At 44.8% G+C, this 26525-nt stretch overlaps 1 protein-coding gene across 2 annotated transcripts in view; it reads right to left on the reverse strand.

Annotated features, from left to right (window-relative positions):
• The window catches only part of CADM3 (cell adhesion molecule 3), a 54458-nt gene that overhangs the window by 18141 nt on the left and 9792 nt on the right, over positions 1-26525 (reverse strand). The window contains exon 1 of one of the 2 annotated variants that reach the window (XM_036755039.1): positions 25263-25504. The exons of the other annotated variant lie outside the window; for it this stretch is intronic. Within the exon in view, the coding sequence (XP_036610934.1) occupies positions 25263-25344 (82 nt within the window). The 5' untranslated portion in view covers positions 25345-25504. Of the gene's footprint in view, positions 1-25262; positions 25505-26525 lie in introns of those variants that run through there. 2 annotated transcript variants of the gene reach the window in all.

Here is a 26525-nt window from a genome sequence, read left to right on the forward strand (position 1 = left end):
TCAGGTTCTCGGGTCCCTCAGTTGCTGGGAACAGCCAGTCATCCGCAAGGCCTTCAGTGAGATCATCGGTTGCTAGGTAGATTGTGGCAGTCCTGCCTCCTTGAAATCTGCAGTAAGGAAATCAGTAGGCGATTCCCGCTAAATTCGGCTTCTGGGGTTTGGGGGGTGAGGAAGGGGGAGGTGAGGGAGCGTTGAGGGGGGTGGGGAAGAGGAGCGAGAAGGGAAGAAGTGGAGAGACAGTAGAGGGAGGGAGGAAGAGTAGGGGGAGGGGAGGGGAAGATGGATAGGGTGGGCAGAAAGGGACTTGAAGAGGCAAAGGGGGAGGGGGAGGGAAGGAAGATGCTTGAGGGAGATGCAGAAGGGATTTGAAGAGGATGAGAGGGGAGACAAGAAATGGGAAGAGAGAGGGGTGAGGGGAGAGAGGGGAACGGAAAGTGGGGCACATGAAGCTGAAGAGAAAGAAGGGGGGAGATAGAGGGAGGCAGAAGTGGTAGGAAATAAGGAGAGAAGAGAAAAGAAGAATAGAGACTTAGAGGTAGGGGAAGAAAAAGAAGATATGGGCCAGGAAGGGAAGGAATGGAAAACAAAAAGAGAAAGGAGGAAGGGAGCGTGAAATATAGAGACAGAGAGGGAGGTGTGGAGAGTGAGAGAGGATCTTGGGGTTAGGAAAGGACCTGGGAGCTCCCAACCCCCCCACCCCCATAAGAATTCTTTGTCCTAAATCAACCTGGGGTGGGTCATTTGCCTTGTCCTTAAAGCCACCCAAGAAAAGGATTATATAAAAAAATTCCCAGGGGTTTAATGTGGGGATCACAGAAAGAAAACAAGACAGGAAAGAGTCGGGGTCCAAGAGACAGGTGAGAAGGGAAACGAGCGATCAGTGGGTAGCTTAGCTGTGGAAAGGAAAGCCACCTTGAAGCTCTGACTCCCTTCTTGGAACAGAGGAATGGAGGAAGCAGAAAGTAGTTGGTGAGTGTCTGGGTTTGAAATATTTTCCCATTTTTTGCTTCCTTTAAGGACACAGTACTGGGACCAACAGAATCTGCCTAAAGGGTCAGGATGGAAAAATAAAATATCTGTTTTACACCTCCTAAAATATGAGAAGTGAAGGCAATAGATCCCCCACTTGCCCTCTGGAAGTGGTGCCAGAGGGTGATTTTGGGGCAATATGAATGTGTTGATGAGTATAAGTAAAGGAGCTGCTGGAGAATTGGCTTGGTTTGGGGAAATTCTGGATGCCCAGATTCTTGTTTTGAACACTTAGGAAACACAGGCTGCATCTAAGACCAACTGTATAAAAGGTACACATGGTTATAACCTTTCAGATAAAGTCCAGATTTCTTAGCTTGACATTGAAGCCTAGAGTCTATTGTTATCCTGCCTTTTTGGCTTTAATTCAACACTCTTCCCAGATACTCTTTCCCATCAATACTTTATGTTCTAGCCAAGATAAACTGCTTGATATCCTCTTTTCACATCCCATGTTTCCCAACTCCATTTGATTGGAATGACTCTCCCTCCACACCCTGCCTCCCCACTTGCCCCAACCCCCATCTCTTCCTGTTGAAATTCTACAGGCTCAGAGTAAATGCTAACTCTTCCTGGAAGCTTCCTCTAATCTGACATCCCTCTCCACTCCCAAATGCCTTGCATACAGTTGGCACATAAAAAAAATGCTTCCTGAATTGAATTATGCTAGGCCTTTAAAATTTTTTAATAAACTCATAGAATCATTCTGTAGGGCAGCTAGGGGGTGCAGTGGATAGAATGCCTGGCCTGGGGTAGGGAGGACCTGAATTCAAATGTGGCTTCAGATACTAACTAGCTGTGTGACCCTGGGCAAGTCACTTAACCCTGTTTACCTCAGTTTCCTCATCTATAAAATAAGCTAGAGAAGGAAATGGCAAACCATTCCAGTATCTTTGCCAAGAAAAATCTCAAGTGGGGTCTCAAAGAGTAGGACATGACTGAAACAACTGAATAACAGCACAATCTTTGATTTAGCATTCTTCTCCCCAGTAATCGAGACCCCTCATTTTACAGATGAGGACAATAAAGCCCAGAGAGGTTAAGTGACATGCGTATTAAGTAAGCAGCAAAGTTGGGATTTGAACCTTTTTCTCCCACACCAGAGTGCTGACCCCCCTTCTCATCCATTTCCCTGCTTTTTTACCTCTGACACTACACCCTGCCATTCTTTTCATTGGAATATAATGAAATTATTTGTGTGTCACATTCCTTATGTTGTAAATTCAACTGGGGAATGAGCTGTGTCCCACAATAATAATAAATCACAATCATATGTGAGAAGGATTAGGAATCACTCTCTATACAACAACGCCGTGAAGTAGGCAGTACAAGTGTACTCCAGTAACAAGACTCCATTTTACAAATGAGAAAATTGACCTTCAGCGATGAACTAAATTGCTTCTGGTCACACTGCTTGCACATGTCATATCCATTCAACAAGCATTTATTATGCACCTACTGTGTTTCAGTTACAATCAGGACTTGAACCCAAGTCTGCAGACATTAAGCGCAGTGCTCTTTATTATACCACCCTACCTTTTTGTACTTCCCTTAGTGTTTGTTACATAGTAGGTACTTCATAAAAATTTGATGAATTAAAGTCAATAAACAGCAGGGGGTTTGTGACTAATTAAAATAGTGTACTCTTGGTTATGTGAAATACATACTCTTTTGATCACCATTTATGTGTTTTGCAAGACCCTGATTATTAAACGAACTACTTCTACAGTCCTTAGCACAGGGTCTGGCACATAGTATGCATTATAGAAATGCTAGCTATTATTGTTAATATTATTTCCATCAAAGTAGGAAGTTCCCCATTTAGAAGCTCCCTAGAGGGAGCTACATCTCTAATTTAATAATCTTTGAAAGTTGCCTGGGGCACGAAAGGGTTAAATGGCTTATCCACACTGCTAATGCTTGTGTTCAAAGAAACACTGGGACCCAGGTTTTCTAAACTTCAAAGTCAACTTCTTGTTCACTTAGCCTCACTGCCTTTTAGAGCAAATGTTTAATTCCAGGCTTGTTTTCTCCAGCACATTCCTCCCCGCCACTTCAGTCCTCAAGAAATGAAAATTCATTTTGATATTAATTTAAGCAAGGCATAATTAGGTGAATCTTCAGCAAAACAAAAACAAAGCCCATAGTGCATTCTAGAGTCAAGTATAAATTAACTCTTGAACTTCATGTAGGATATGGATGGATATCGACGATATCATAATCACCCACAAACATTTATTAAGCACCAACAATAGGCTGGGATTTGTGCTGGGATACTGAGTGGACTATATTCTCTTCAATCAGCTGGATTTATTCTCTCACTTCTTCTTTTCATGTTGTATCACTTTTCCCTCTAGTTGTTTCTCTCCCCTTTCTACCTTTTTTTTCCTGCTCATCTGATCTGTCCTCCCTCTCCTCCTCTGTGTCTTAACTCCTGGCTGTCTCCTTTATGTGCCAAGTGAGTAAACGGTGATGTGCAGATTCTTAAAAAAAAAACAAAAACAAAAACAAAAACAGCAACCAAAAACCTGACAGCTGTGATATTTGTTAGCTCAGGAGGGGATGGTCTAGGCCTGCTCTTGGTGCGTATGAAGTATTTTAAGCAACTATGAGATTTGTTTTGAGTGAAAATGTTGTTTGTCCTTTGTTTTTGAAGAGAACCAGTGACATCAGGGGTAATGTCTTGACTCATGGGTGAAGTGGATTCAAGTGAGGCAGAGTTGCAGTGAGGCGATGCAGTGGAGGACATGGAGCAGGCAACAGCACAATCTACCTGTATACCTGCAAAATATTTCTAACCTGACATCTCCTAGAACCCCCTAGGAACCATTTGTCTATGTTCTCTTTCTTAAGAGGAACACACACACACACACACACACACACACACACACACTCTCTCTCACACACATACATTCTCTGTCTCTCTCTCTCTCTCACACACACAGACACACTCACACACATACTATCTCACACACACAGACACACTCTCACACACATACACTCTCTCTCTCACACACATACACTCTCGCTCTCTCTCTCTCTCTCACACACACACACACACACACACACACACACACACACACAGACACACACAGAGGTCCAGCTCTCTTGCTCACGGTTTCATGACAATCATCCTGGGTTTTATTCTGAATTGAGGGCTCCCCACATCTCCAGCTGCTTGAACTGCCCTCTTCTGGTCAGGGATGGTAGGAGCTCTTCATCCCACTGGGAAACAGATCCTTCAGAATCACAGCAAAGCCAAGAATCGGGAGGGACTACAAAGAATTCCCCTCTATGCCCTACCTGACAAAGTGGCCATCCAACCCCTTTCTTTCTCCCCCTCTCCCCCGCCTCGAAAATCTCTAGTGAACATGAGCTCACTGTCTTCTGAGGTAGGCTACTCCCCTTCTGAATGATTCCAGCTGTAAATCTGACTCTCTGCGAGTTCCAGTCATCGCTCCTAATTCGGCCCTCTGCAGTCAAGCAGAACAAGCTAATTCCTTTTCACTATGAGAGCCCTTCCAATGTGTGAAGACAGTTATCGTGTCCCTACATCTTCTCCTCTTCAGGCTAAACATCTTTTTAACTAGTTCTCCTATGACACGAACTCGAGGTCTTTCACATTCTACTCATCTTTCTCTACACGCTCTCCGGATAATCAACGTCCTTCTTAAAAGTGATGTTCAGAATATTAATAACAATAACAACCGCCATTTATGACATAAACACAAGGCAGCTGGGTGGTGCAGTGGTTAGAACTCTTGGCCTAAAGTGAAGAAGACCTGAGTTCGGATCTGTCCTCAGACACTTTGCTAGCTGTTTCCTCATCTGTAAAGATGAGCCGGAGAAGGAAATGGCAGACCATCCCAATATCTCTGCCGAGAAAACCCCAAATGTGGTCATGAAGAGTCGGAACAAACAACGATACTAGCTTAACCCTTAAATCTAGCACTTTAAGGTTGCCGGGACACTTTGCAAATATCTCCCTTGATATTATCCCCCATTTATAGGGGAGGAAGCCAAGGTAGACAGAGGTGAAGTCACTTTCTGAGGGTCGCGCAGCTAGTCTCTGAAGCAGGATTGGAATGCTGAGCTTCCTGATGCCCAGGTCCAGTTCTCTGTCTACTGGGCCACCTGGCTGGTTAATATAATGCTGTCATCATTCTTCCAAGTCTTGTCCAACTCTTCGTGACCCCATTTGGGGTTTTCTTGGCAAAGATACGGGAGTGGTTTGCCATTTCCTTCTCCGGCTCATTTGACAGATGAGGAAACTGAGGCAAGCAGGTTCAAGTGACTTACCCATGGTCACACAGCTACTAGGTGTCTGAGGCCAAATTTGAGCTCAGGGAGATGTGACTTCTTGACTCAAGGCCCAACACTCTGCACTATGGCGCCACTAGTTGCCCAGCGCTACCTAGCTGTTATTTGACTAAAGCCCAGGACACTGGGGTTATTACCTTGTTAGTCCTAAATACTAGGCTTCTCTTAACTAGGTCTAACAGTGCTTCAGCTCTTGTGCCTGCCATATCCTGTTGTTGATTCATATTCCGCTTGCAGTCCACTCAGACTCCCAGATCATTTTTAGGCAATATGAAGGCTTAGATGTGCCTCCCTCGTCTTATACTTGTGAAGCGGATTTCTGGAACCTAAGCATGATACTTTACACTTTTCTTACTACATTTGATTTTCTTGGATTGGGCCCAGTGCTCTAGCCTGGAGTGGTGGGGAAAGGGGTTTGTACTCATTTTATTACACTTTTGCGGGTACCACGCCCAGGGACTGTGAACAGATCTTGAGCTTTAGGCCAACTGGAACACATCCCACTTGTAAACATCCGTTGGCCTGGCAAGGCCTTATCTTTATACGTGCTTGTTGACATCCCATCATCCTTAAAAGCCTGACTGAATTATTACCTCTTTGAGGGAGCTGTCTCTGACTGGAAATAATCTTAGCCTCATATTTTCTGGTAGCATGTTATACTCTCCAATACCCTTCATTATGGTTTAATTTGCATCATATTTATCTTTGTACTCTTGTTCAATTATAAACTTTTGGAGGGTTAAGGACTATTATTTTTATCTTTGTATCTCCTCTTTTCTTACCCTAGTTTAACACAAGGCAAAACATAGAAGAGTTAATAAATGTGTGCTGAATAAATACTTCACATACCCTGAAGAACCCTAGAAAGGTAAGGATCCTTAATTAAAGAAGGAACAAAACTCCTAGTTTTAAAAATCATCATATTACAGCTAAAACTAAAAGGTTTAATGCTGTCTTGTGGTTAGCCCTTTGTTCCCTAGGGGGCCTCTTAATTACTGGTTTATTTCATTAGGGGTTCTTGCCTTTTTAGGGTTCTTATAAAGGGCACAGTCGCTCTTATAGTAGCTCCACTGATTTCTTCCCAACTGATTTTTCAGATTAAAGGGTCATGAGGTGGTTGCCAGAGGTGGTAACTAGCATTATGGTCTCTTGAAAATTTGCTGACATGCTCCTTTAAACCATATAGAGGCACCATCAGATTTTCATTTAAAGGTAGAGCTAATAATTTGTTTTGGATCTGTTTAAATGTATTTCACCAGGAAGGTCATTGGAGAGTGCCAATACAACCTCTGGTTTCTTAGTTGTTGCACTCCTCCCCAGCTCTCTCTCTCTCTCTCTCTCTCTCTCTCTCTCTCTCATAATCTCTCCGTGGCTGGAATTGCAGCCATCACTCAAGGGCCTAATCCCACTGCTGATCATCACAGAAGCTTTGACCCACTCCATTTCATATTTGGGCTTGGTTTCCTTGATACCTTCCTACCCCGCTCCTGGGGGTTCAACGCTTTGGTGCTAGACAACCAATTGGGTCTAACTCTATTTAAGTTCAGACACACAAGCTTAAGGCATTCACCAACTTCAGCCTTTACCAGTGACAGGGGGTTATAGGCATGCACTACCATATCTAGTACTGTTTCTCTTTTGTAGGACTGTAGTGCAAAAGATTGGGACCAGGAACAATGTACCTCTATGTAGTAGTAGGATTATAAATCTAAGGCCCTCAGAAGCCATTTAGTCTGTCCTCCCTCATTTTATAGATGAAGAAACTGAGGTCCAGGGAGGTTTAAATGATTCGTCCAAGGTCATATGTGAACTTCAGAGACAGGCTTGAGCTCAGAACATTTAACTTCAGAGCCTGACCTTTCCACTGTACCATTTAGAAGGGAACTGTATTGTCTTTCTCAATCTCTCTCTCTCTCTCTCTCTCTCTCTCTCTCCCCCTTCCTCCCTCCCTCCTTCTCCATAACCACAGGCTTGCCACTGTAGTACTTGATTAACTAGCCCCACTTCCACTATTCATTGGAGAGAGTCAGGTTTACTGAGTAATATTGGATGCTGCTAATGCCAATGATGATGATGATGGTGGTGATGGTGATGATGATTCAGCATTTCTTAACACCTTATTCATGAAAGCTTCTATTTGTTATTCCTCACAACTACCCTGACAGGTGGGTGAGCAGTATTATCTCCGAGGAAGAAAGGTGATGGGGGCTGAGGCTGAGAATAGAGAAGGGGCCCTTCTTTTAGATCTGACTCCTCCACTATGATTGGTACAGTCTTAGATGTTCCCAGCCTAGATGATCTCATCCTCTTTCCTGACCTCAACTTCTTAAGATACCTCCAGATCTCAGGAGGTGAGAAAAGTGCGCATGCAAAAATTAGGATTAGGACTAATCCTCGGGTCTTTTATAGTCTTTTGCTTATTCCCCGAATCAAACTTTTCTTTGCCTTCTGCTCTTCTTTGCAAACCTCCTTATCAACATCTTTGGGAGATAGGGTCCAATTTATTCTCTGCCTTATGGAGCACTGATAGAGGAGATTATTTGTAGATTGATAAGCATGAGACAATCCTTAGCAATCATGGTGGCCTGAGCTACCTTTAAGGAGACAGGCTGGTATAATGGAAAAGGCATGAGATTAGGAGCCAATAGGCATCTAATTCTGGCTAGATTACATATGTACATACATTAACTATCTATCTGTGTATCTGGAGATCACCTGGAGAAAAATTATGTAAGCACTTTGGATTTCCATTTCCTCCTCTGTAAAATAAGGGGACTGACCTGGATGATCTCTAATGTTCCTATCAGCTCTAAATCTACTATCCTATGAACTATCTAGGCCAGAGTGTTTCCATACACACAAAATGGTCTGTAGCTACTGTATGATCAACTACGAGTGTTATCACCATATACTGTTTCATAAATCTTCCCCCAGCAGGGCTTAGTGCCAAAATAGCCCCTTTCTCCTTATCTCTTTCCTCCATTTCCTTATCTTCTTATCTCCTCCCTCCATTTCCAGGTATTCCAGATATTTAGTTCCCCAAATGAAAAGCCAGGTCCATATGAAGAGACAGTCATTTTGCCATCTGGGATATTCTGCCTTTCCACTTTCATTTCCTTCCATTCATGTCTTCCCTTGGGGATATGCTTCTCTTCCCTCACAGGCAGCAGGATCTCCTAAAGGATCTCCTTATTTCAGCTCAGATGCGCTTCAGCTCACACACATTTCAACATGGTCATGCTTCAGTTGCCAGCCTCTCTGACCCAAGGACCCTTCTCTCTGCTCCCCTTTCTAACTGGGATGCTAAGGTCTTCCTCCTTCTTGTTTCCTCCACCTTCTTTACAATGTTAGATGCTCCCTGGTTCTCTCTCCCCAGCGTTGTTTATTGCTTTCCTCTGGCTGCCAGGACTCTCTGGGGCCCAAAGTTCTACTCTCCCTCCTCCCTGCTTCTGGAGACGCAGAAGGTATCTGAAAAGGTAGCTGGCAAATAAGGGTGGTGATTTTCAGTACCTCTTGGTTAAGCTCTGTGTTTGCTGCCTGCCCTGAACCTGATGTAGCATAGAGTCCCATAAGCCTCTAGGTTTGTTCCAGCCTCCCTGTTCTGGGCTTTTAACAATCTAGTAAAAACAGACTAGCTGAATGATGCCCACCCTCCTCACTCCAGAAACCAGAAATAATTTTAGCTGTAAGAGTACAGAACTTTAATCCTTAATTTGGATCTGGAACTGCCCCAATCTCTCAGAAAGAGGTCTTCCTAACCATTATAAATCTGAATCAGGCAATGTTTTCTGGGATCCCTCCAGAATTTATTCTGTACTGGGCCACATCAGATTCCCAGGGTGTCCTAGAAGCAAGACAAGGGAATAGGGAAGGGAAAAGAAATAAACATTTATTTAGCACCTATTATGTGCTAGGCACTGTGGTAAGTACTTCTAAAAAATATATTATTTCCTCTGATCCTCACAACAACTCTGCAAGGTAAGTACTATTATTATCCCCATTTTAAAGTTGAAGAAACTGAGGCAGTTAAGTGACTTGCCCATGATCACACAGCTAGCAAGTGTTTCAGGCCAGATTTGAACTCAGGTCTTCCACCCTCTAGGCTCTATGTTCTATGCTCAATCCACTATGCCACCAGCTGCCTCTAATGTTTATCTAATACTTTAACATTCTTGCATCGTATCACTAGGTAGTTGCCAATGCACCAAGAACAAAATAATAGAATCTCAGCATTGCAAGGGGCCCTCATAGGGCAGCTGGTCATTCTACTTTTGAATAGACCTAATGGTTAGGATTTTTTTCCAAGTTTTAAACCAAAACTTGTCATGATATAACTTCCTCCTCTTGCTCCTAGTTTGGTCCTTTGGAATATAATCGACATTCCAACCCTAGAAATCATCTTTTCCCCTTTCCCCTTAGTCTCACTCACCTCCAGCAGGTCTTTGAAAAAACGAATCCTTTTGTTCCTCTATTCAGAGCTCTCCTCTAGACTCATTTCACTTACTCCCCTCTCTTTTTCTGAGCCCTGCCCTTCTCCATTCTCTATAATCATCCTTTAATTCAGTTCAATCCAACAAATGTTTAGAAGTGCCCAATCTACATTCGTAGGAGGGGGAAGGGAGGAGTTTTCTCACTGAGTATTCCCCATACCAATGAAGTATTTTTCCTCCCCTCCCCTCTCCAATTAATTAGGGTATTTTGCTACCTTATATAAGTTTTGGATTGTTGTTGTTGAGTCATTTTCAGTCTTGTCCAACTCTTTGTGACCCTCTTTAGGATTTTCTTGGCAAAGATACTAGAGTGATTTGCCATTTCCTTATCCACCTCATTTTACAGATGAAGAAACTGAGGTAAACAGGATTAAGTGACCTGCCCACATTCACACAACTAGTAATTGTCTGAGGCCAGAATTGAACTCAGGAAGATGAGTCTTTGTGACTCAAGGCCCAGCGCTCTATCCACCTCCCCAAAGTTTGGGATTACAAATATGAAATCAGATAATGGTTCTCCATCTAAAACCTTATAATCTAGTATGAGAGACATGACCTGCACAGAACCCTAATACATATTAGACAGCAAGTGCAAAGGAAAGGTCCATACATAATTCTATGGGAAATTTAAGGAGAGAAAGATCACTTCTACCTGGGAGTAGAATGGGGGCTTCATGAAAGAAGTAAGTAGAAATTGAGTAGAGGCTTGAAAGAAAGGAAGGATTTCAATAGGTAGAAGGGCAGGTGGAATTTACTTCAGGCATCTGAGGACAATGTACACAAAGGCACAGAAAGGAAAAAGCAGAATGAGAATGGGGGAGAGTGAAATAGTTCAGCTTGACATGAACACAGAGTATGTAAAGAGGAGTACTCTGAAATAAGACTGGGTTGGATCCAGATTACTCGGAGGGTTCATGAGTTTCTACTTTGTTCCATAGGCAAATAGAGAGTGATTACTTAGGCAGTGGTGTGAAGTACAGCTCAGAATGGGGAGAGACTGGAGGCAGGGAGACCAGAAGCTTATTTGTAGTAGGCCAAAGTGAGAGGTAATGCGAACCTGAACTGGGAGGAGGCAGTGGGAGTAAAAGAGGGAGAATCTTTCAGATTTTTGAAGGGGTGGATTTGGCAGGGCTGGGCAACTCATTGAATGTGGGAGGCAAAGTCAAGGTAAGAGTCAAAGATGACTCAGGTTTCAAGCTTGGAAGAATGGTAGTGAGACAATCATAGATTTAGAGATGAAAGGTATTTTAGAGGCCATCCAGTACAATGTCCTCATCTTACAGATGAAGTGAAGTACTTTACCCAAGGCCAACCAGGTGGTGATGGAGTCAGGATTTGAACTCAAGTCCTTTGGTTCCAAGGCCAGTGTGCTTCACCTCCTCCCCTACTATATAACCTCTCATAAGTAGAAACAGAGAAGTTAGGAAAAGGGTCAGGTTTTCAGGGGAAGATAAGTTCTGTTTTGTCCTTTTTCCTTCAGGCCTTTTAGATTTCTAAATTCATGAAGGGATTAGTTAGTGTGATTTCATCCTTGATATTCCCATACCACTATTTTCTTTGGTGGTATCATGGTAGGCCATGATAAAGAGTGTTGTACGGTACTGTAGATCTGTACCTTGGGAGTTTTCTCCTGAAGATACCAGCTCCTACAGAGGAAGAGGCCAGGGAACAAAACTGTCCCTGTATCCTTAGAAACTAGAATGGGTGAGGAAGAAAGAATTTGTATTAGGAGAGGGAGAGACAGAGAGACAGAGAAAGGTACAGAGACAGAGAGAGTCAGAAAGAGAGTCAGAGAGAAACAGACAAAGATAGAGGGGAGAGAGAAGCCAGAAAAAGAAAGAGCAACTGAGAGAGAGACAAACAGAAAGGGACAGAGACAAACAGAAGTACAGAAACAGAAATGGAGGGAGAGAGATAGGCAGAGATAAAGAGACAGAAACAGAGGGACAGAGAGGCAAATGGACAGAGAGACATACAGATGGAGACAGGGACAGAGAGAATCAGAGAGGGAGGGAGGGTGAGAGAAAGAGAGAGAGAGAGACAGAGACAGAGACAGAAAGACAGAGACAGAGACAGACAGACAGAAACAGAGAGAAATAGAGAAAGATAGAAGGAAAGAGCGTCCAGAAAAAGAGAGAATAATCAAGAGGCAGACAGAAAGGGACAGAGAAAAACAGAGGTAGCTAAACAGAAATAGAGGGACAGAGACAAGCAAAGACAGAGACAGAGGGAAGAGAGGCAAACAGACAAAAAGACAGACAGCAGAGATAGACACAGACAGAGAGAGACAGAGACACAAAGATAGTGATAAAGGAAGAGACAGGAAAAGAAAGAGACAGACACAGAGAGATTGAGAAAGATAGAGGGACAGAGAGGAAAACAGAGAAACATACAGACAGAGACAGAAATAGAAACAGAGAGAGATACAGAGTCAGAGCTAGAGAGACAGAAGGGGGAGGGGAGAGAGAGAGGCATAGAGACAGAAAAAGAGAACAACTGAGAGAGACAAAGATAGAGGGATGGAGAGGGGGAGAGAGAGAAGAGAGAGAGAGAGAGAGAGAGAGAGAGAGAGAGAGAGAGAGAGATTGCATGGTTTGGGAGAAAGGATGGGGGGGTAGATACTGGACAGATTGTGAAGTGGGAGCTGGATTGGAGCATAAGGGGTAAAAGAAGCAGAGGAGAATGTCCTATTCTTGAGAGAGAGAGAACTGCACAGAGGCAGGAGTGGGCTTGTAGTAGGCCGACAGAGGGGCCTTTGCAGAGCTTGCCTAAGACTCAGAGAAGCAGCGACAGGGAGGTGGGTGGCAGGGAAGGAGGTGGGGACAGCTGTTACTTTGATTTTCCATTTAATTAGTATTCTCTGGGGATTGGATCTGGGAGAGAGTCCTGGTCTAGCTCCCTTGGGGGCAGTCACTCCCTAGCTAGGCCAGAGCCGGGTGAGGACTTTGCATTTGGGACCCAAGGGACAAGGTATTTACACATTCCTCAGCAGAGTGGCTCACCTGTTTCAGTTACTTTCTTCCAGGCCTGAGCTTTATTACTGCAGCATCCCAGGCCACTACTTTACCTTTGGAGGCTGAGTTTGGATATCCCATAAGGGGTGGGTAAATGAGCAATGAGGAGAATTGGGTGAGTAGTGGAGTGGGGATTGCTCTCTCCCTCCACCCCCAACCAATGCACGCATACATATACACACATTTCTAAGTCTGGGGCCTGAGAAGTACAGCTCATTTCAGATCCAGCACCTTAATTCCATTCTAAGATAAGAGACATGAATAAGAATGAATCTGAATTCTAGGTTGGCACCAAAACCAACCCAATGTCTGAGGTATCCTTAATCATCCTTTTCCTCTGGTTTTGTTTAACTACTCACATTGAGTCACTGTGGGAGCTTGGTCAGATATCACCACCCTGAGGTGGGGAATGATGTACAACAGAGTTTAATGTGGAAGGAGCTTGCATTAGAATACAGGGCCCAGTAAAACTGCTAAACATTTGTGGAGTGTCACTATGTGGGATCCTCAGAATTGCCACCTCTCAGACCCTTTCTGATTGCCATCCATGTCTACTGCTGTTTCAGAGCAAGTACCTTGATAGACAGACAGAGAAGAGATGGAAAAATGTGGAATGGGAAGGAGCAGGAAAACATTGAGAAATACAAGTAAGCAAGATCAGTTTGTCTTTAAGAATGAAAACCCAGACCACAGTAGTTCCACATCAGTTTTCTTCCCTCATCTGCCCACCTGGAATTGAGGCTTGCTGTGGAGGAATAACCTTCTTTGCTACTTCTGATACCACCACTATTTTTTTCTTTCCTCCTTTCCTAGCTGGTCATTAAATTTTACACAAACAGTGTTTTGCACAAGGTGGCTCTTGGCATGTATCATGGCTATGCTTATTTGTCTCTTTATCTCCTAGTAGACTGTAAGTTCCAAGAGGGCAGGGTCTGTATTCTGTCTAGATTTTATGTATCATCCATCACCTTAGTGTGTATTTTACAAATGTTTGTTCAGTTTAATTTTACTTTCTTCTCTGTCTTCCCATGACACATACATAGTACTCTGACCCAGGAACCCTACCTTTCTTCCAGACAAACATCTTTTGTTTTTTACATACCCTCTTACCAAGTTTCCACATGTTTCCTGATCCAGTCCTGTGTCTTAACCCAGATACCCTCTTTGCAGCGTTATTCAAAGAAGATCCTTTTATCTGAAGAAATTCAAATTCATCAAGCACTTATTAGTGCTTACTATGTGCCAAGTCCAGTATTAGACACTGGGAATTAAGTGGTTCTTACTATAAACTTCCTCTCCTGGATAATGCAGGATTCACAGTCTCTTCCTCTAAGCCACCAATGCAGAGATTTTTAACCCTTTTTGTGTCATGGACCCTTTGGCAGTTCATTTGCCTCAGTTTCCCCATCTGTAAGATAAGCTGGAGAAGGAAATGGCAAACTACTCCAGTATCTTTGCCAAGATAATCCAAAATGGGATCATGAGGAGTCAGACATGACTGAAAAATGATGGTTCAATGAAAAATGGATCCCTACCAAGAATAAAGTTTTAAATACATAAAATAAAAAACATAGGATTACAAAGGAAACCAATAATATTGGTATACAGATATCAAAATATTTTTAAAATGAAACAAAACAGAACAATCACCTTTTTCTCCCCCAAACAAGTTTACAAATCCCAGGTTAAGAACCATTGATAGAGAGGATTCTCTTCTACCAAGGGTCCATTCTGCTTCAGAAAGTGACCCCCCACTCCATCTACAGAGATTAGGACAAAGTTGGTTTTAAACAGCTCTACCGGGTCAATAATGAAAATCTGAGAGACCCCTAGTAATTTTAACATTTGTATAGGATTATGGAACAAAGGAGAGAAATGGTAAACTGTAGGCTCTTTTGAAAGATATCATCCTGAGGACTGGATTCCATGGAGTAGGTGCTAGTGTTTCTATTATGTATAACACTGGCTTCTCACCCAAATACAGGCTAGTAAGGAAGATGTGCCCTGGGCCCCTCAAAGGGTTGAGTCTGACTCTCTGGCTGGACTCTGTGCTAGGTTGCCCTTGAAATTCAGAGTTGGTCGATTCTCTCATGGTCACTGTTATATTCGCTTTCATGCACTTCCTCTTCCTATAAGTTCCCCTTGTTACAATATGATATGACATGGCATGATATGATGTTCTCATGTAGGGGCTCTGGGATCCAAAACATAGCACAAGAGGGAGAATAAAGAATGGTTTTCTCTGAATCCCTATTGGATTTTGACATTGAGGGCTCTCACTACTCTCCTTATCTCCTCTCCACCCCTCCCTCCCGAACTGGAATGTAGGTTGAGAAAAGCAAAGGAATTGACAGGCTCTCAAGTGAGTGGTTAAGGCATTAGGCTTCCTTTTCTTCCTTCCTCAGGGCAAGGTGGTGTTCCTGACTTTCCTGACCCTGAACTGGAGGTGAATGAGCCAAAGGTGGTGTAATTAGCAATCAATAGACAATTAGTAGGAGCCTGAGTGAGCGAGAGAATCCTTAGAAGAAAGAACATTTCAGTCTGTGTCTTCTCATTCTCCACTAATCTCCCTTCTCCTACAGACCTCTAGGTAAAGGCAGCAGGTGGGTCATGAGAGGGTTAAGAACCCCAAAGAGAAGAGACTTCAGATTTATAGCTAGGAGAATAGATTAGAAAAGAGGCCAATTCAAACAGAGACATGAGTTCAAACCCTGTCTTAAAAATCTAATGCCCTTGAAGGTGTCAGGAAGTTTAGGAGATGAGTGGAAGGGAGATATCCTTCGCTTCTGCTGTAACCCTAATGCTCTGTCTCATCCTTTTGAATGCCTAGATATGTCTTTGCATGAGGACAGGAATTTTCCCTACTTAAATGAGGAAACTGAGGCATGAAGACTGGGAGAACTAAGAATCCCACCCCAGGGACCTACGCTTTCAGGCTAGTCCTTGACTAGTGTAAGAACTGGGATGAGGGAGGAAAGGAAAAGGTGAAGTATTGGCTGTATGGTTCTGATGAGGTGTGAAGATCTGGTCAGGAGGCAGAGAGCCAAGTCCATCTGGCAGTGGCAGAAACTCCAGCTTCCTGCCACATTTAATGTCATTACATAATCAACCTCCACAACATCTTTTGCACTGGTCCACTTCCCTCTATTCACACGGCCACTACCCCAATTCAGACACTCATCACCTCTCTTGTGGATATCTGTAATAGTGTCCTAATTGGTCTCTGAGCCCCAAGTCTTTCTTCTCTCTGATCTGTCTTCCACTCAGCTGCCAAAGTGATGTTCCTAAAGTACAAGCCTGACCATGTTACTTTCCTGCTCAATAATTCTAATGGCTCCCTATTACCTTTAGGAGCAAATAAAAACATTTAAAGTGTTCCATTGTCTGACTGTGACCGATCCTTCTGGATTTATTACACATCACTCCCCTTCATGTGCTCTGTGGTCCAACCAAAATGTTTTCTTGCTCTTCCTCATGCACCAAATTTCATCTTCTGTCCCTTTGGCCAGGCTGTGCCCCACACCTGGAATTTCCTCCCTCCTCACTTCTACCTCTTAAATCCATAGCTTTTTTCAAAACTCATGTTCAAATGCCATCTCCCGAGGCCTTTCCTGGCCTTACTAGTTGCTAGTGTCCTACTTCTAAATTATACTATGTTGATTTTGCATGTGTTTTCTATATACTTTTACATGTATATATTTGTCCCTCTAGAATATGAGTTTCTTGATGGCAGGGGTCACTTTTTTGGTCTTTGAATCCTCAATAGTTGTGTTTAATAAATGCTTATTGATTGATAGATACACAGTTTAAATTACTAAAAAAAAGTGGAACACAGATTAAGGAAATATCAACTAGGTTTTATTCAAGAACTTGGCTTTTGGGGTCATATAGGGCATATACTCCAAACCATTTGTTTCTGTTCAAGGTGGCTGTGAGGGTGAGACCATGAGTCAGGGTACTAATACATTTCTACCCGGTTTTAACGTATTTCAGTCTTTTACCACCCACTCTGATACTTCCTTGTATGCATCCTTTGTTGTTAGTTCCTATGGTTTCCTGTGAGTTGGATAGAAATATGACAGCAAGGGATGATAGACATTTGACCAGCCTGACAGGACAGTTGGGAGAACCTCATTGTGATGCCTCAGGTGAGGCTGCATGTTGAAGTATGAGAAGCCCTCCATTTGGGCCTGTGTTTGTATATTAGTAGTTACTGCATGCATATGCATGGTGCCATCTGTCTGCTACCCACAGCCCCTGGGCCAGATTCATGCTGTCTTGCTTTTAATCCATCTGTGAAGGAACATGAGTAAAGGGTTCTGAGGCTGAAGATGGCATGCGTGACAGTGGCAGGGATAGTGTGGTACAAGGGAAAGAGTACTGGATTTGGAATCAGAAGACCTAGGTTCAAATCCTGCTTCTGTTGCTTATTACCTGGGTGATCTTGGGCAAGTCCTTATACCTCCCAGGGCCTCAGCTTCCTCATTTCTAAAACAAAGGAATTGAACCAGATGGCTTCTAAGAAGTCTTCTAGTTCTAAATCTGTGATCCCATGATTATGAGATAGCTAAGTGGTACAGTGGATAGAACACTGGGCCTGAGTTCAAACTTTGCCTCAGATACTTACTAGCTGTTGGCAAATTACTTAATTTCATTTTCATTTCAGTTTCTTCAACTGTAAAATCAGGATAATAGCAGCATCTATTTCCCGGAGTTGTTGTGAGGATCAAATGAGATAATATTTATAAAGCACTTAGCATGGTACCTGGGTTATAATAGGTACTTAATAAATAAGCATTTTCTTTTTCCTTCTTCCTATGAACCTATGGCCTCTTAAGACTCTGAACTTCCTGTCTTGTTATCTTGTTATTCAGTTTTGTGCTCCTTAGCCCTTTTTTTTTTTTTTTCTGGATGGCTTTCATGAGACTAGATAGATCTGTGTACCTGGATTTTTTTTTGCCCATCTATTCCTAGTAGATTGGGATCAGGACCACACAGGAGATTCCATCCTAGCTTTGGGCAGCATTCGGTAGATAGAAATGACCGCATTAGGAGATAGGGCAGAACCATGGAGAGTAGTTGACAGAGAGTGCCACAAAGGTGGAGGCAGTACCATGGAGAGCTCAGAGCACCACTAGTTTGACTGAGAGCCGAGTAAAGTGGAGAACTTGCAGAGAGGGGCAGCCAGCTGTGCCAGACTGTTAATACTGAAAGAATTGACAGCAGGGGCTGCCTCCAGGCTCCACACAACACCTATCATTTGATTCAAGTCTCCTGAAGTTTCTTGTTTGATCCCATCAAATGTATTCCCAAGAGAGTTACACCCAGATGTGAAGAGCACACTAACAGGTTAATTTAGTTTAAGGGTAGTATCAGTTAGTCAGTCAGTCATTTATTAAGCACTATGTGCCAGACATAGTGCTAAGCACCGGGTACATAAAGAAAGGGAAAAAATAGTGATATTCCCAAAGAGCTCACAATTTAATGGGAGAGCAAACATACAGTTTTGTACAAATAAGATTAAGTTAAGGGTCATCAAAGAGGGAGGGCACTAAGATCATGGAGAAAGTGGGATTTTGTCTGAGACTTGAGAGAAGGCTGGAGGTGCAGAGGAGGAGGGAGAGGAGTTCCAGTCATGGGGAATAGCCAGTGAAAATGCTGGGAGTCGGGAAATGGAGTATCTTGTGTGAAGAACAGCAAGGAGGCCTGTGTCACTGTATCAAAGAGTTCCTGGAGGGGAGTAAGGTATAAGACTGAAAAGGTAGGATGAAGCCAGGTTATGAAAGGCTTTAAAAGTCAAACAGAAAATTTTATATTTGATCTTGGAAGTCATAGGGAGCCACTGGATTTCATTCAATATGAGAATGATATGGTCAGATTTGTGCTTTAGGAAGATCACTTTGACAGCTGAGTGGAGGTTGGATTGGAGGAGGAGAGATGTGTGGCAGCAGGCTACTGTAATAGTCTTGCTATGAGTTGATGAAGGCCTGTACAAGGGTGGTCATTGTGTCAGAGGAGAGGGGGATATATGAGAAATGTTAGAGAAAGGGCAGGTTTTGACAACTAATTAGATATGGGGGGGTGTGAGAGTAAGTAGTTGAGGATGACATCTAGGTTGTGAGCCTGGGTGACTGGGAAGATGGTAGCACCCTAGCCAGTAATAGGGAAGTTTAGGAAAGGGGAGAGTTTGGGTAGAAAGATAATTAGTTCAGTTTTAGACATTGCAAATTTAAGATATCTTTGGAACATCCATTTTGAGATGTAGTAGATGGGTCTTAACTCATTGCAAGTTACATGTAGTGCTAGGAAAATATTCCTCTTTGAGGAGGAAGTTCAAAGGCAACCTCTTAGTGACACCACAGAAACATCAGGGTACTCTGGAGTCCTGCATTATGAATCACCATCATACATATCTCTCAGGATGGGGCCACCATGATGTACTCTGGTAATGTACTCAGCATTTCAGTGGATGATCTAGTTTAGAGAATTGTAAAGTTCATTCAGGGAACACAGGGGATGGTTGCCTCTCCTAAGGAAGGAACACTAGCCACAATTGGTAAAAGGCATCATGCTGTATAAATATCAGTCAACTGGAGGAACTGGGGAAGTTTAGTTTTGAAATGACATGGGATATTTATCACTATTTTACTAAATCTCTTGGCATGGTTTTACCCTATTATATTCATCTACCTTTATAAGAATTTCCACAAGTCAGTATAACCATTCTAGAAATTAGTAAAAAAAAATTCTTGAAAGCAATTGGGAGTTATGCAAATAAAGTGAATAAAATACCCATATCCTTTGCCTAAGAAATTCTATTGCTAGATATATACCCTATCTAGGTCATTAGGGGAAAAAAAAGGCTTAACATACACCAAAATATTTGTAGCAGCACTTTCTGTGGTAGCAAAAATGGAAACAAAGCAGATACAGAGTGACTGAGGAATAGCTAAACAAATTGTGGTACATGAATGCAATGGAATATTACTGTAGTGTAAGAAACAATGATCATGATGAAAATAGAGAAGGATGGACAGACTTACATGAACTGATGAAGAGTGAAATAAACACAGCTAGGGAAACAATATACACACTGAATTTATTGATGTAAATGGAAAGAACATTAACCACAAAACAAGTGAAGATGTATGTTAAAAAATTATAAAGAATATGGTTGGCCCTGGAGAACAGATATGGAAAAAAAAATACTTCTCTCCTGCCTCTTTCCAGAGGTGGTGAGTCAACAGAGTCAGGACATTGTAAGTAATGTCATTTTTTTCCTAATGTATTGATTGGTTTTGCTGATTTTTTTTCTTCAAAGCCTTTATTTTCTTTTTTCTTTAAAGCCTCTGTCATAAGAGATGACTCTCTGGGAAAGGGGAGGGGAAAGTACATGGGAGAATCTAGGTGATATAAAAAGGGGTATTAATAAAAACCTATTTTAAAGAGCCTATAGAAGCAGCTGATTTCCCCAAAACTAGTGTGACACCAACCCTGATATTAAGATCAGTTATTGCTTACTATTGACTGGAAGTCTTATGAACAGAAGGCCTGTAGCCAAGAGTTAAACAGGAAATGACAAATATCAAGAAGATATGAATGGAAAGCATTTTCCAAGCTCTGAATGTGCCCTTAAGGTTATTATCAATCAGCGTGGACCTGGCCCAGCCCAGGGCCTGCATTCAAGGGGTGAAGAGAAATTTGCAACTGGATTATCATCCTCAGCTGAAATTTTTATCATAGTTGAGGTGACAGAGTAGGGACAGTTGAACTGAATTGAGAAATAGCAAAGAATCATGCTACCGATCACAGCCCCAGGTGTTTAAAACCTCCAGGGAGGGTTGTAAAGATTCTCCCCAGAGTATGGCCAAAGGAGGAGGCGACTCCAAGTTTGACTTCAGGTGTTTCCCTGGCTTCTCTGATCAGAAGACTAATAAATTGCTCATATAGAAACTTGTGGAGCAACAGTCCTAAGAAAGCAGGTAAAAGTGTACTTGTCTAGTCAGCTGTCTTTCAGTGATCAGTGCACAAAGATGGGACTTATTTGTGGTCAAAGATTAGATAAGAACTGAACTAGTTATATAATGAGGGTCTTTAAAGAGGTAGCCTTGGTTTTGGGCTTAGAGCTTCTCTGCTAGAAGGGCTTGGGAGAAAGTCTGAAGGGAGTAAGGAACAAAGCACACATGTAGTTTTCTATCTGTTTGCTTTGACCATCAGCCTTGAGGAAAGCATGAGAATCACCAGTCCTGTTTGCCTTCAAGGAGAAGTTATGATAGAATTTGCATCGCAGCTTTTGGCAATGCAACTGGCATTCCACAACATGTGTCCCTGGTCCACTGCAGGGCAGTCTATACCAGAAAGGCTGGTTCTACCTGGGTCAAATTAGGCCCCTGATATAGACAGTATCCTTGTTCAATTCTCATCTTCCCTATGCTAGGTAATACTCCTCCTGCATCCAGCAAGTAGGAAGATCATCCTCCAGGGGCTGTGCCTATGACAAGAGACACAAACAGGGTGGTGAAGTGCTGCCAAATAGCTCTGTGGGCAGGGCTGGCTGGGCCCACCCTTGCGCACTGGGCATGTTCTCCACACTGGGAACCTGGCCAGAGGGCTGCAGAATGGACAGCAATGGACAGAAGGTCAGCAAGCTGGGAGAAAGGTGTTGCAGGGAGCAGTGCAGCATAAGGCAGAGTTGTTTCTTTGAACCCTGAACCAAGTCAACATGAGGCTCTCCATACTATTCATTTTTTCCCCAGATCGGCTCACAGCCTGTTAGAAACATCCTAGAGAGAAAGAACTCAGTACAGTGTTGAGCCTGGAGGGCAGTTCCAGAGAAGTGATGGCAACTTCAGGAGGCTGGAAGTACCAATCCTGCAGTTTTGAGATGGAGGGGAGGAGGCAGGTGAAAATCTTTGAATACCCTAATAGTCCTATAGCATTTACAATTCACACCATGGTCAGTTTCTGAAATGTCTTGTCATTGCCAACCACCAATCCCTGCTCAGCCTTTCAAGCTTAAAAACTGCATCCCTGGGGAGCATTCAAGGCCAGAGAAGCTTCAGTGTTTGCATTTAGGATTCTAGGGAGACACACCTCTTCTACCCCACTCTATGTAAACATCAACATAACAGGCAGCTTCCCACCTGCCCCTCTTCCACTATTTCTAAACAACACGGCCAAGTCCTTTGGCTATGGAAGTTTACGCAGATATTTTTATTGTTGTGGTGGTGAGGCTGATCATAATGATGGTGGTAGTGGTGGAATGGACCTAAAGAAGTTAAAGGGCTGGAAAACTGGGAGTGTGGAGTAATAGGAATAAGAATGAGAAAGAGATGGAAGAACCTTAGAGGCCACGTAGTCCAATCCCCTCATTTTAGATATGAGGAAATTGAGGCCCAGATAGGCTAAAGAAGAATTACGTTATTTAACACAAGATTATGGGTGTTCTTAACTATTTTTGACTTGGGGTCAGGGTTGTTTTCTTTAACTCCTCCTCCTACACACACACACACACACTTTATCCATAAAGTAGACATTTAAATTCATAACCTCTTCCTCTATGAACTATTTTGTTCCACCTCCCTCAAAGTCTCCAGAAAAATGTAGCAAGTCCCTAAAGTATTAACCCCCTATATTCCTGGTATTGGTAGGCACCAGTTGTTATCCTGGGCTTATCGAATGTTAAGTATTTCACTCACCCAGTGCACTGGATGAAATGAATTCCAGGCTAGCGAAGAAAAGCACTTTGTTTTGGGTCTTGTTCAGAAAAACAAAACAAAACAAACAAACAAACCAAACACACTTTGGAGAATACCCATATACTAAAACAGCAAATAAAGCTATTTTTAGAAAAGGACATTTTTTTCCCAGCTCAGTATAAAGGCTGAGCAAGGACCAAAGCCATTGACAGCAGAAGCAGGAAAGTGGGATAACATTACAACAATCATAATAAATAGCTAGCATTTATGGAGTGCTTTAGTGTTTGCAAAGTGCTTTACAAATAATATCTCATTTCATTCTCATGGCAACTCTGGGAGGTTGGTGCTATCACTTCACCCATTTTACAGATAAGAAAACTGAGGCCCACAGTGGTTAAGGGACTTGCCCAGGGTTACACAGCTAGTAAGTATCAGAGGCAGGATATCTGAACTCCAGTGTTCCTGACTCAAAATCCAGCTCTATACACTGCCCTATCAAAAGTGGCTCTCTTCAGTACAAAATAAGAGAGAAGCAATGATTTAGAGTCTCATTTACCTTTAGATTCAATTGCAGAACATTTAATACCTCCTGTCATTCCATTTGCTTCCCTTCCTGATGAGTGAAATACCCCTATATCAGATGGCCCCGCACTCAGTCACACCTGGTAGTCTGCCCACATCAGGCCCTTAATAGTAGAATAGGCTAAATAAACGGTGAGCCTCAAGGCTGGTGCTGTTTGGCAATCAGGGCCCAGCAAGTAAGAGTATTCTAGGCTGCACTTCCAGATATGGGCTTCTCCTAACTGCCCTTTTTCCTTTCCAAGTTAGGTCTAGGGTTGCTAGTGTAGCTCCCCAGAGGAAGGGAATGAACTGGGAGGGGATGCTCCCCTTATGGGAGCAGGAACTGGTGTCGCCCTGGTAACTGGGACTAGAGCTGTCTTTGGGGAGGACTGGGGATAAGAGGGGCGGAACAAGCCAACCAGTCAGGCAAGCAGCTGCTGGGAGGGGATTCCCCGGGGTCCCCGGACAGGGGGAAGCTCCTTCATCAAGATGAAGGCGGGGCTGGGGGAGGGTGCAGGGAGAGGCGGGACCAGAAACAGACCTCTCCTCAGTATCCCTACCTGTTCCCTGGGCTCTTTTATTTCTTTCTCTTCTCTGCCCCCCCCACCCCAACCTCTAACTACCCCTCTCAATCCCCACCTCGCTGCCCCGCCCTGTGCCCAGCCCCACCGGCCATCCGGTCCGGAGTCCAGGAGTCTCTTGGACTGTCTCCTCCCCTGCGGTTCCCTCTGCTCTCCGCTGGCATCTGGCCTGGCACAGCGGCCCCCCCCCCCACATCCCTGGGCTCCGCTGCGGTCCAATTCCCCTCCCGTTTCCACAATCCTCCCCACTTCTCCACCCCCACCCCCCTACCCCGGCCCCCCGCCATGATAGGGATGGAGGGGAAGGGACGATGCATTCCTTTACTACCTTCTCAGGCCAACCTCCTTTCAGGGACCCTATACCTCCCAACCCCCTCCCTCCCAAATAGGCATCCTTGCTCCGCAGTTACCCCCATCTTCCTATTAACCGTGGCTTTCAGACCGCCCAGCGGTCCTCGCCAAGTTGACCTACATAGCCCGGCCCAGAGCGGGAGGGGCCTTTACCCACGTACCTTCACCCCTGGACAGCCTCCCCTTCCTCCTCCTCCCAGCGGATCCCCTTCCCATCACCTCAGGTTCATCTACCTTTTTTTCCTTTCCTCCACCACCCGAAGGAGGTTTGGATCACCAGACTAACAGGGGGCTACCTAAGTTCCGTGGAAAGGAAGGAATCAATGCCATCTCTAACCTAGCGGAGCTCTGGGCTTTCCAGCAATCCCTAGGCTCTCAGATCTTTCACAAACCCTTTTATCTGCGATCCTTGCCTTGTTATGAGTAAGATCTGACCTCTTGTTTGGGTTTCCTATAACGGCCTTTGCCTAGACCAAGTGATGTTGCAATCCTGGGTCCCAAGAGTCCCCCCATCCCTAGCCCCCGTGTTGTTGTTTTGCTTCGTGAAGAAGCTTCCCCCTCCTTCCCCCACGCCCCCCTATACAGCCTCGCCCTGTCCCCCTCCCTTGCCCGCCCGGCGGCGAGGCTTGGGGCGGGGGGCGGGGGGGAAGTAAGCGGTGGTGGTGGTGGTGGTGGTGATGTTTGCATACAGCAGTCCGGGGAATCTTACTGGCCGCTCAGCCCCTACAGATACGCATACAGACACACAGACACAACACCCCGACACACGACACACACCCTAACAGAAAACACACTGACGGAAATTCACCCCGCCCCCAACACACCCCGACACAGACATACACACAGACACTGACACAGAGACGCAGAACCAGACGCCAACACAGACACACACACCCAGATACACACACGGACACCAACACACGCACACAGCAATAGAAGAAACCCAGAAATAGAAACACTGGGTTCGACAGGCAGACATAGATTTCGAAATACGGACACTGGGGAGGCACACACCGTTACGCCCCGGGATGCACACACCCCGAGGTGCACCGACAGAGATGCCCAAAGAGACAAGACAGATATAAGGATAACAGCATCAGCTAGCTACTTATAACCCTGGGTACCTAACAAAGCCAACAGGCTCTCCACCTCCTCCCTGGGTCCCTCCCCGCCCCTTCCTCCCCCCCCCTACCCCTAGCCGCCCCCTCCCTCACTCACCGTCCTGGGAGAGGTTGGCCCCGCCGGGCGCACAGCAGCAGGCGAGCAGCAGTAGCAGGGGCAGAGCGGTGGGTGCCCCCATCGCGCTTCCCGGCCGGCTCCCTGGCTGGGCGCTGGCGAGCCTGGGTCCCCCGAGGCAGGGAGGAGGGGCGGAGGAGGGAGGGGGGGGTCCGATGACGGTCTTGGCGGAAAGAGCGTCCCCGAGCCGCAACGGAGCCCGGGGCCGAGGCGGGGACGGGGAGGGAGCCGGCGCTGCTGCAGTCGCGGGGATTAAATAGGGCGCTCGGAGCAGACCATTCGGCTGGCGGCGGAGGGGGGGGGGGAACGGGGGGCTGGGCCAGGCGGAGGGGGGGGAACAGGCTGCCGCATTCCTCGCTCCCCCCCGCCTCCTATTCCCCCCCACCCCTCCTGCTACCGTGGTGCGTTCCGCCTGCTCCCTCGGGAGCTCAGCCGGCCCGGCTCGGGTGTGGAGCTGAGGGAGGCAGCTGGCTCAGCAGCGGGGCTTGGGGCGCACCCCACGTCGGCCCGAAGCAGCGGGAGGGGGTCGGGTGGGGCCCGGGGCCAGCTGGCGAGAGCGGGCACTGCAGCCTTGGGCAGGGCGTGCCCACTGGCCCAGGCTAAGCCAGTTCTACCATCCCATCCTCTTGTCCAGGTTCTGGAACTGATGTCCCTGCAGCTTCGGGGCCCTTCCAACCAATAATCAGTGTCCTCAGCTTCTTTCCAAAAAGAATAACTAGCTACTATAGTCCCCTTTCTAAAGATAAACAAGGCTTCCTAGACCCTTCCTTTCCAATAGTCAGTGCCCCTAGTAGCCACCAGCCCAGCAACAGTTTACTACCCTTGACGGACTCCCCATCCCCAGCAAGCCCCCAAGCAGTGTTGCCTTATCACAGAAATTTCTAACCCTCCCAGAGCAGCTGTACCCCTCAACACATCTCTATCCAAGCATCTTTCCAAATCGTTCTCACTACAGGAGCCCAAGTTCCTCTTGAATCCAATTCCCTCTTCCAATTTCTCCTGCTATAATCTCTCTGGGAGGCCTGTGCCCTTGTATTTTTCTGGTCTGTCTTTGAAGAGCTTGTCCATCCTATCCTGACAGGAAACCCTTTCATGTCCCTAGGTGAGCTAACTGATGTACCTAGGAAGGACTTTCAGACATCTGTCCGCAGATGGGCAAAAACTAAAACAAATTTTGGAAAAGCTAGAAGGGATAGGAAGAAAGAGCCCGTTCACTCATGGCCCAACCATCCTGGACCTCTAATA

The sequence above is a fragment of the Trichosurus vulpecula genome, chromosome 4 (assembly GCF_011100635.1).
Source record: "Trichosurus vulpecula isolate mTriVul1 chromosome 4, mTriVul1.pri, whole genome shotgun sequence".
Taxonomy (NCBI): domain Eukaryota; kingdom Metazoa; phylum Chordata; class Mammalia; order Diprotodontia; family Phalangeridae; genus Trichosurus; species Trichosurus vulpecula.